Genomic DNA, 11,247 nt, shown 5'->3' with positions numbered 1-11,247 from the left:
CTGTCCGCACGGTGCCACCCACCCCACAGCAGCCCTCGTGGGTCTGAGGGAGTAGAGCCACTCCGGGCGGCGAGGCAGAGCGTGCAGCACTGTCTGCACGGTGCCACCCACCCCACAGCAGCCCTCATCAAAACCACCCTTGCTTTTCAGCATCTATGCAGAAGTTGTTCAACTCCGGGCAGGGACTCACACAACACTGCCCTGTCACTGCTATAATGACTCCTAACAAGATGTCCAGGGCTTATGAACAAATGCCTACCTGGCGTCCAGACTCCTGCATGTTTTTTTTATTTTTGTTTTTTTATTGAGACAGTCTTACTTTGTTGCCCTCAGTACAGTGCCATGGCATCATAGTTCACAGCCACCTCAAACTCTTGGGCTCAAGCAATTCTCTTGCCTCAGCCTCCCCAGTAGTTGGAACTACAGATGCCTGCCACAATGCCCGGCTATTTTGTTTTTTTTGTTTAGCAGGCCCAGGCCGGGTTCGAACCCACCAGCCCCATTGCATTTGGCCAACGCCCTAACCACTGAGCTACAGGCACCCCTGGATGTTTTCTTAATTGGAAGACTCATTGCCCACTTCTCATTTTTGTGAATCTCCCTGGGTTCCCTGTTCTGCCAAAACTGCAGTTGTCTTAGACTGAATCTGTCACCCACCTGAAGACCTCCTGAAACCAACCAAGTCAAATGCCAGCAGAAGCCTTCCACCTGACCAGTCACCTGCCCTATGGATTCCATCCCGTGGCCTCAGCCCTGATCTCTGCTGCTATTGCCAGTCTCCTAGCTCTGGCCTTGACCACTGCACCCTGCTCATACCCACAGGCCACCATGCAGACTATACTATCAGCCTTGGGAATACAAAAAGCAAGTCACGTCTGGGCAACCCTTCTTGACTAAATTACCAACCCAGACATACCCTGTACCTGTGGTTTACCAACTACCTTAAGGCTGCCCAGGAGTCCTGCTGGCTGATGATGGCCCTCCCACCCTCTCACAACATCACCCACCTCACACCCACTTCAGCAGGATAGCCACGTGCCCCTGTGCCCTCCACCTGGGGCTCTCAGCTCTGGCTGAGACTGTCCACCTCCATGAGGGAACTTCACTGTAGGCACCTTTACACAGACCCAGAGTCGTGTTGGGAAGCATCTCTGAGTGAAAAGCTATGGTCTCCCCTTACTCAAAGGTCTCAGAACCAACCCCCAACCACTGCCCAGACCACGACTAGAAGTTCCTTTAGACACAGCTCGGCTGACATGACAAAGCCTCCCAGCCGCATCTGTCTGTCCGGGCTCTCTGATGGCCCACTGTGCCCCCTGCTTTGGTTTGGGCCTAGGTGCTGCCTTGCTTCCCAGGATTTTTCTTTTTTTTGAGATAGAATCTCACTTGGTCACCCTCGGTAGAGTGTTGTGGCACCATAGCAACCTCCAACTCTTGAACTCAAGCAATCCTCTTGCCTCTATTATTAGTAGAAACAGGGCCTCGCTTTTGCTCAGGCTGATCTTGAACTCGTGAGATCAAGCAACCCACCTGCCTTGGCCTCCCAGAGTGCTAGGATTATAGGCGTGAGCCACCAAGTCCAGTCTACCTCTGCTGTTCTTACCTGGCTGTCCTCATTTTGAGCTGTCAAGCCAACCTCCTGAGGTGACTGGGCTGAAGACAAGACACCCTATGTTTGATGGACACATCTGGGTGAAGAGAGTTAAGTCAACAAGGAAGGCTGAGCAGCTGCGGAGGTCGAGTAACAGAACTGCCAAGAGCCATTTAGCATAGAAGCCACCAGACTGGGAACCTGTCTCTGCCCTCCATGCGCTAGGGCTGCTCTCACCAAATCCAACCTCCTGGTCCCTCCCTGTGCACCCCTGCAGGGATCTTCCTGACCCTCCAGCCTGACCTCAATTTCCAGGACAAATGCAGACCTTGACCCTGCTCAGCACAGCCCCTGGCCAGGACAGCCCTGCTTAACACCAGCAGCTTCCATCTTATTTGAATAAAATTTCTATATCAATATTCTAGGTCATACAAAACTTAAGTTTGTCCTTACCACAAGCCTCTCATCTGTGGCTGGAGAAGTGGCCAGGAAATAGTGGGTCTGTCCGAGGGGACTACACTGGCACTAAACACAGGCAGCACCTGCTCCTGCTCCTGTACAAGCAAAGCTCAGGAGATCCAAATTCAGGTGCCTGCCCCATTCTTCCGGCTGTAAGGAAATCTCACAGTGAAGTCAAATCTGTTATTTCTCCCTCATCGTTCCCTGTAGAAATCCTAACATTATTCGGTTAAAAAAAAAAAAAACTCAGAGATGGGTGATACGAATATTTCTGAGTTTCCTTAATACACTAGTTCACTTAAAATTCCCCACAAAGTTTAGTGAACCAATTCAGAAGATTCCTTTCCCCCTAAATTTAAGTACATGTCTTTATTCTTTATTCTTAAGTAAAACTTGCACTAAACTTTTTTGCCACCAAGAGCTGGAGGCACTCATTTGCCCACAGCTAATGGCTAAAAGCCTGACGAGCTGGGGAGATGGACAGGGAGCTTGTGGGTTGTACCTTTTTAAAAAATCAAACGAAAAACCAAAGCAGACACAGGAATGACCCACAAAAGCACAAGATTTATTGCACCAAGACCATGGCAACATAGGGCTACCAGGCCCCCCGAGAGGAGGTGCAGTGCCTGGGGCTGTAGACCTGTACACACACAGGCATGGCCCCCTGTCCAGGGTGTGGGACAGGTGAGTAAGGGGGCTCAGGGCCCCAGGAAGTGGCCATCATACACAGACCCCACTCCCTCCAGCTCCTCCCTAAGCACAAGGTCAAATCAAACCCAGATTCTACATCACCCAAGTGACTGCTATTATAAATGCTTTAGTTATTTTTATTTATTTATATATGTACATGTCACCTAGAACTTGGACTAATTTTCTGGGCCTTATCCTTTCCCTTCTGTGTTTGGCTGATGGTTTTTTGTGCAAGGAAAGGACTCGATACTAACAGTGATAAATGCTATAAAAAATGAGGCCAACACTTGCCACTGCCCAAGAGATAACAGATATATTTTCCTCAGGAAAAGGTTTTATGATTATCTAGTGGAAAAAAGAAGAGACTGATTTGGAGGAGAGGAGGGAGAGAAAGAAAGGAGACAAACTCTGGGCTACCAGACAACTAAAATTTTCAACTATAAAACATTACAGAAAATACAGCAGGGCAAATAGTTCATACAGGGGTGAATGCCAACACCCTAAAGGGAAAAGGGAAACAGCCTGCTCCAAAGGTGGCTGTGTCCCCTCCCAAGATGGCAGAGTACAAAGCCACAGAACACGGCAGCGGCCCTTTACCCCTAAACACTCAGAGGGCAATCCTCCATGATACCTGCGATGGGGCCTGGAGGCAGCCACTCTCAGCAGGCTACAGAGATCACTATTCTGTCCCAACTTTTGTAAAAGGAGAAATATAACAAAAAGAAAAACCAAAAGAACCATCCAGATGAAAAAAGTGAAATGTGAGTGGCGCCTGTGGCTCAAAGGAGTAGGGTGCTGGCCGAATATGCCTCAGCCAAAAAACTGCAAAAAAAGAAAAAAGTGAAATGTATCTCCTCATATAAAAAGGCAGCTCTTTTTTCTATATATCTGCATGAACCAAGGCCCTGTGCAGGGGGCTGAACAAAAGCAATGCTAATGCAAGGGGGTGTTACAGGGAAGGCATCAGAAGTGGCCGGCCAAGCAGAGCCACTCCAAAGGTGTGTTAAGTCCTATATCAAGTCCCCCTCTACCAGTGGCAGGTCAAGGGGGTAAAAACGAGGATGATCACCAGAGGATCAAGTTCAGACTGGCTTCTGTACCTTCTACTACTACTAGGCCATTCGTTTTTTTTCTTAAAAATATTACCTTCACTGAGAACCTCCCATATTTATTAAAGTTTGCAGGCACAGCTTGAACAATATTAAGAAAAGTCATCTTCACTTATACAATCATCTAAATTCAAAAGCACTCACAAAATTGAGCAAACAAAGCCAGGATTTGCATATTAGGCAAAGGAAACATATTGCTAATAGAAGCTGCAGGTCTGGTCAAAAATAAATGTTTTTTATATATATATTATTAAGTAGTAAAATAAACAGAGAATTCTATCCCAAGAACATATCTTGGTAAAACCTGGGGGTTAGTGCACCGGCAGGGACACTACAGCAAAGTCGCCTCAGAATAAAGAGCAGCCTCAGAAGCAGCTGGATTAGCAAACGATGTCAAGGGCCCCACCCCCAGCAGACCCTGCTCTCCAGTCTGGAGTTGCTCGCAAGGAAGGATGTAGGGCCACCCCCAACCCCCAGTTCCACGAAAGAAAGAGGCGGCCATGCAGGGATGGCCTCAAGGCTCTTTCTTTCTAAGGACAGATAAGGCGCACAGGCATAGAGGTCCCACTGAGGAAACGGGAAGGGCCAGGCTCCGACAGATGGCAGCACCAGCCACCAGAAGCAAGGGATGGCTCAGCAAGAAGAGCAGCCCACCACACTTCTGTCACCCTGAGAGCCGGAGGACACCTGGCAGGTGTTTGAACACTAGCCCTTGCCCTCTCTGACAGCCCCAGACCAGGGGCAAACACTTCTACTGCTAGCACAGACTCCGCTGTCCATGAACACAAGGAGGCTTGGCCTGTTCCAGATGTCCAGTAGGTGTGCTGTTGTCTTTGCTCAACACACGTGCTGTGATTCCTCTTGCAGGGTTTGCCACGAATGTCACCAAAGATGTCAACCTACAGAAGCTCCAAAGCCGCATCAGGTTGTCTGCAGACAGTGGTACCAGGAGAGCCCCCCATCGAGGCAGGTTCACAGTGCAGCGGCCTGGACATGATCGGACAGTGGAGTCCCCACAGACAGCTCCCTCAGATCCAGGAAGTGATGCCTTGTCTCCAGGATGCTATGGGGCAAAGCACATCGGTCCTGACAGTGAGAAATGAGATCCTTGGCCATGAGTCCAATATAGGAAACCAACCATGCATCTTAATGGAGCTGGGAACACCACACCGTGTTCTTTTCAACTGACTACTGCACACCCCAGAGACATACACCCCCACGCCCATCACATACACACTCCCACTACACACTGACCTATTTCCACAGCAGCATATTCAGCGGCGATAGCTGAGGCTGATAGCCTTGGCTGGATGAGTCACAGCCCAAAAGTTCCGTCTACTCTGAAGTTTCTGGAAGGCATTGAAGTTTCTCTTCTTCTCCCTCTTGAATTTTTTAATTTTCTTTTCCTATATCAAGATCATTCAGTGTCATAATTCCCAAAAGTGATCTCACCTCCTTCACGGTGGCTCTTTCTTGCACACAAATTGCCAAGTTACTCCACGCACACACAACCCCCACACGCTTGGCCACAGACTGACTCTTCAGGGCAACCTTCTGGGGGTGTTCCCTACATCGCCCACTTCCCTGAGGAAGGAACCAACACTGTGCCCACAGCCAGGTGCCAGGACAGGAGCCCTCCTCACTGGTGCTGCCCCTCAGCTACCTGGTCCCCACTGAGCCATGCTCCATCAAGCCCACTGTCACGATCAGGTGTCATACCTTCCCCCGGTCAAACTCTTCATCCCAGGCATCAACCACAGTCTCGGTCTGGGCCAGTCTGCTATCTTCCATGGCATCCCGACTCACCGCCGATATCTCGCCATCCCAGGTCAAAACTACACGACAGACGTGGTATTGGCATGTTTGTGAACTCCCTGCAACCACCACCTAGACTGTCCATTCCTAACTAGTCAAAATTTGTGAATGCCACCTTTTGGTGGAAATGTACAAGCAAAGAACAGGCGAGAGTGGAGTGACATACTATGTGTAGGACGGTCAGTGCAGAGACCTCGTCGATGACTCAAGGTGAGCACAGAATGACATGTGTGCAGGACAATCCATGTAGAGACCTCATTAGCAACTCTCTGTTAAGCTGAATCACCAGCCCATAAAACTCCGTTCTTTAAAAACCCTGCCTTCCTTTGTTCGTTCTTGAAGTCTGACTTATAAAAGAAATGCTCCAAGTAAGACCCAATGTTACTGCAGCTAGAAGAGCTTTTTCACTCTGCCCCTTCTCCCCTGCCAGACACCCTAATACTCTGCCCAGCCCGGAATCTCTCCATAGATAGAATGCACCTTTATGCAATGGCCAGGAGCTTGAACGGGAAGCCAGCAAGTGTTTAGGTTCTCCCCAAAGCCAAGCAATGCTGTCCCTCCAGGTTCACAACATACCAGGATCCCTTCTATACCTTCCCCAACTCCAAAATACACCCACCAAAGAAAAACAGAAGTCCCATCTTAAAACCAGTACCTTTTCTCCCGTAAGCTTTATCAGATGAATATTTGAGCAATTCCTGGACCACATTGGAGTCCTGCTCTCTATTCCAGGATACAAGAGAAGCCTGTTCCAGCCCTGCAATCACAGCAGCCAAGAAATATTTACACGTTTAAAATAAACTACCAAGGAAGCAAATCTCAGTTTTTATTTATAATTGCAAAGCTTACTAATGATAAGTACTTACTTACTAATAAAGATCTTATGCAAATAAAAGCCAAAAACAAACCAACCCCTCCCCCCCATAACCGTTAGCAGTGCAAGTCCTAGGTCTGAAGGAAGGAGGGGCGAGACCTAACTCTAAATGGAACACCTTGCCTGCCAGACAAGGCCAGCACCTCGGGCCCCACCTGGAGCTGGCACTGTTGCAGAGTCAAGTGGCACTACCATAGGCCCCTCAGGCTCCCCAGCTCCATTTGGGCAGAAACTGGCCACTGTTACCAACACTATGCAGGTACACCTGGCACGGGAGGACAGTACTCTCTAACCTCACTGGGTTCTAGAAATAATTTCTGAACTAGTCCTCTGCCTCCTGCCTAGTCACCTTGACCCATTTGCCACATAGCTCCCAGAATATGGGGCTTCCCCATACAAAAACCTAACCTTGTCTCCCCACCTCCACATCTTCAACAACCCCAGTGATCTCCAGGATCAGTGCTCCAGACTCCAGCACAATGGTGTCCATGTTTCCTTCAGTAGTCCTGAGACCTGGCCACGCAGAGCTACCTGCCCATTCATGATGTGTGGTGTGGCTCTTGCCTTGAGTCCAAAACCCTGCCACATGCAGCCACTCTACTCAGCACTGGAGACTGAGAGAAGAGGGCTTGGCTGCCTCCCCCACAGCCTGTACAGCTGAGCACCTGCCCTGTGTGCGTGGCCTTTACTGTATGGCTCTGGCATAGGGTAGTTAGCCCTGAGGGCCTGGGCAGCACATAGCACCATACCAGGCACATGGCTAGTGATCAACCACATCCCTTGGGCACTTGCAGTAGCAAACCAGCTCCCCTAGGACTGCACAGAGCATGGCTCTACTGCCACTGAAGCGCAGCCTACTAGGGCAACACGCTGGCCAGCAAACATAAATAGTCCTCACTGCATGGCAGTAGTGTCTTGTAATATAATTCATGCCATTCTACTTTTATTGATAAATTCCTTTCTTGGGAGGTTTTTTTCTTTCTCTTTTTTTTTTGGGAGATAGAGTCTCGCTCTGTTGTCTAGGTTGAAGTAGAGTGGCATCATCATAGCTCACTACAACCTCAAACTCCTGGGCTCAAGCAATCCTCAGCCGACTGAGTAGTTGGAACCAGAGATGCGCCACCACACCCAACTTCTTTTTCTTTTTGTGGCAACAGGGTCTCTCTCTTGATCAGGCTGATCTCAAACTCCTGAGTCCAAGTGATCTTCCTGCCTCAGCCTCTCAACAGTGCTAAGATTATAGGTGTCAGCCACTATACCCAGCCCCTTTCTAGCGAGGTGCCTGAGCTCAGTAGTTAGAGGGCCAGTGGGTTCAAACCCAGCCCAGGGCCTGCTTAACAAAAAAAAAAAAAAAATTACTGAAGACCCCACCCCTTTCTTGGGAGGCTGATAAATATGTGGCAATGTCTAAAGGCCTGCCTGACCCCAAATGCACTAACATAACTAGGTCCCCTAGACTGCGGAGCAGGCTCTCTCAAGCTGGCCTCCAGTGCCCAAGCAGTGATAACTTTCTCCAGACTTTACGTGGCAAGATGTGTCTCCGCAAAGAGGCTGCTGAGGCCTGCCCCAGCCAGTCCTGAAGAAAACAGAGAAAAGCAAAACACTGTCCAAGAGGGGGCAGTGCCTGAGGCCAGCCATAGTTCCCCAGCAACAAAAGGGCCATGATGTCTCCAGAAAGGCCCAGCTACATGAAGAGGCAGAGGAGGATTAACTTTGGAACCAAACTCCTCTTTGGCAAGCACTCAGCAGACAGACCCACCACTTGTGTTCACAGCAAGTTCTGCAGCTTCTATGCACTATATCTCTTCCCACGGGGCAGTTTTCATCAGCTGGATGCTTTGACTCGAGGAAGCTTCAACCTTACTGCCCCATGGAACAGACCAGGGGAGGAGAGCAAAGCTCAGTGAAGCCCCTGGGTTTTCTGTATCTTCACCCAGCCCTTTCTTGCTCCACCCACCCATCCCCTGCTATGTGGTGCATACCCACGTGGTCCCTGGGATGCTGGCAGTTCACAGACAGCAAGTGACTATTTGGCTCTGAGACTGTAGCATCACTGGGCCTAGCGCTCCTCCGGCCTTCTAAAGGCTCATTTTCTGCTTCTTGTTGTGACTCTTGCTTTCTTTTTTTCTTTTTCTTTTTCCTTGAAGATTCCGCCATGGTCTTAGGCTCGCCATTGTCCATGAAAGAGCAGCTGCTGGGAAGTAGGAGGCAACAAGTCAGCTCTTTGCAAACTGGAGGAGAAACTGCATACCCCCTAAACTATGCAGAAACCCTCACCCCATGGGACCCAGGAACTCTGCAGAAACCCTCACCCCATGGGACCCAGGGCACAGAGCATGTTGGCTGGTCCCTGTGATATCACTGTTGCAGCAGGCTAGCACACGCTCCTCAGGGATGGAGAAGTGGTGGACTATAGCAAGTGCCTGGTACTCACAGCCACACGACAACCAGGAGACATGTAAACTACAGCCACACAGCACATCCATTCCTAACCAGGCCCAAAGCCAACAAGTCAGGAGTGCAGGCTGCTGTGTCCTATGTAACCCTACAGCCTGCTCTGGGTCAGGGTCCCCTAACTCAATATCCTTGGGCTACCCAATGCATACAGTGATGGCCAAGGTCTGGACACTGCTGTCCATCTCACCATCACTTTAAGAAATACATTGATATTTTGGGTGTTTTGAGACAGAGTCTCCATCTGTGGCCCAGACTAGAGGCAGTAGCATCATCATAGTTCACTACAACCCCAAACTCCTAGGCTCAAGTGATCCTCCTGCCTCACCCTCCCAAGCAAATGGGACTATAGGTGCCAGGCACCAGACCCAGCTAATCTTTTCTATTTTTTTTGTAGACACCAGGTCTCACTCTTTCTCAGACTGGTCTCAAACTCCTGGCCTCAAATCAATGTTCCCACATTGGCGTCCCAGAGTCTTCGGACTATAAGCATGAGCCACCATGCCTGGCCCCATCTAATTTCCTTTCCCCACCCCCATTTTTAGAGATGGGGGTCTCCATGCCTCAGCCTTCCCAAGTGCTGGCACTATAGGTGAGATGCCCCTTGCTCAGCCTCAATCCACTGGTATCTACTGCAGGGACACTGTACAGTATGTTCCCATTTTAGAAGTTCAGATCAGTGACCTACATTTCCAGACCACCCCTGCCTGGGAATGGATTTCTGTTTGTGCCTTGTTTCTTAACCGAGGCACACAGGCACTGTCTCGCTCCTGCTCTTACCTGTGCCAAGGTGGGTCCTGGTGGACATCTTCTTCACCAAGTCCCTCTACTCCCTTCCTCCTCCTCTTCCTGTTGTTCACGTGGTGGCTGCCCATGACGTGCCCCATCTGCTGACCATTCACCTGTGGCTGTGTTCCCTTGCGCTCTTGTCTGTCAGCAGGCAACTCTGCCTGGCCCTTCTCCCTGTACTCCAGTCTTGAAGGACATCCCCTTATCTGCTCATCCTGTGAGATGGCTGTGGCCACGTCCTCTGGGCGCTTCCTCTTCTTCCTTTTCCTTTTCCTGTGGGAAGCGGGAGCAGCAGCAGCCCCCTCGAGGTGCTGTGGGAGGCACATCTCTGAGCCTGGCCCCTGGAGCTCTCCCGTATGGTTCCTTTTCCTCTTCTCAGAGGGGATCTGGGGGGACTCATCAGCCTCTGGCAGCTGGTATGACAGAGAAACCAAGTCCCTATTGACCTGAGGCAGGGCTATCAAGGCGGAGGGGCAGCTCCGTGGCTCCGACATCCCTCGGGGCTGGGGGCGACTGGACAGCAACGTGGAGTTGGGGCTGAAGGGAGGCTGCGGATGTTTGGGTAATCGGGGAGCAGGTGACACAGCCCTGTGGGAACAGACAGGCAATGGGGAACAGGCTGCTCTGAGATCCAGGATCCATGCAGAGTCACTCCTCTGCTCACCCTCGCCCACTCCCTTCACCTAAGAATTTTACAAAGGTTTTCCCCTGTAGTTCTCAGATATACATAAATTACATGTATGTTTCCAAGACAGAATAATCATAAAATTAAAGTTAATAAGAACTGTTATATGTTGTAGTTTCTTGTCAACAAGCAGGTCAAAGTATTTAAACTCTAATTTAAAAATATTTTAATACACTGTGTGACAGGAAGGAAGCCTTCATTAAGCAATAAATGGTAAGATACGAAAAAATCCTGTTAGGATGTATTCTCCAGCCTCCAAAAGTCTCAGGCAAGCAACGAGCCTTGTAAAAGGGCAAGTGTGAATGTAATGCAACTTCCACTACTACTTTCGTCTGAATGTGAAGGGCCAGGAAAACTGGGAAAACAGATCTGCAAAGCTGAGCTACACAGCAAGATGTGTGAGGGATGGGACCCAGTGCTGCCCAGGGGAGCCTCCGCCGCCTCCCCCTTCCTAGCTCTGCGACCCTCAGAAACAGTATCTTCCCACTCTGCACCACAGCCTTCTGATGCGTCAGTGAGTGGCAGTTATACCTACCTCAAGGGGCAACTAAACTAACGACGACTGTCCTCATCATCATCTAACAGAACAAGCTACAATGGCTGTGCCAAATATACTACAATGCCGTATCGCTGTATGTGTTTTCTGGAATTTTTTCTTTTTCTTTCTTTTTTTTTTTTTGGCTAGGGCTGGGTTTTAACCTGCCACCTCCGGCACATGGGGCCTGTGCCCTACCCTTTTGAGCCACAGGCGCCACCTGTGGAAATTTTTCTTTTTTTTTTT

At 49.7% G+C, this 11,247-nt stretch overlaps 1 protein-coding gene across 7 annotated transcripts in view; it reads right to left on the bottom strand.

Annotated features, from left to right (window-relative positions):
- Positions 1-2,595: 2,595 nt before the first annotated feature.
- USP36 (ubiquitin specific peptidase 36) overlaps positions 2,596-11,247 on the bottom strand; it is a 40,955-nt gene continuing 32,303 nt past the window's right edge. For 5 of the 7 annotated variants that reach the window (XM_023511166.1, XM_023511167.1, XM_023511164.1 and 2 more), the window contains 6 exons: positions 9,773-10,369; positions 8,521-8,732; positions 6,320-6,421; positions 5,569-5,684; positions 5,104-5,255; positions 2,596-4,912 (listed from right to left, as the gene is read on the bottom strand). In XM_023511166.1, coding sequence (XP_023366934.1) covers positions 5,124-5,255; positions 5,569-5,684; positions 6,320-6,421; positions 8,521-8,732; positions 9,773-10,369 — 1,159 coding nt within the window. In that variant the 3' untranslated portion in view covers positions 2,596-4,912; positions 5,104-5,123. Of the gene's footprint in view, positions 4,913-5,103; positions 5,256-5,568; positions 5,685-6,319; positions 6,422-8,139; positions 8,733-9,772; positions 10,370-11,247 lie in introns of those variants that run through there. The other 2 variants (XM_003786084.3, XM_023511168.1) reach the window with 2 other exon arrangements.

Source organism: Otolemur garnettii, unplaced genomic scaffold (genome assembly GCF_000181295.1).
Source record: "Otolemur garnettii isolate 467f Iridium unplaced genomic scaffold, OtoGar3 scaffold00018, whole genome shotgun sequence".
In the NCBI taxonomy this organism is placed as follows: Eukaryota; Metazoa; Chordata; class Mammalia; order Primates; family Galagidae; genus Otolemur; species Otolemur garnettii.
The sequence above is the reverse complement of the archived record's forward strand: the minus strand, read 5'-3'. Positions and strand labels throughout refer to the sequence as shown.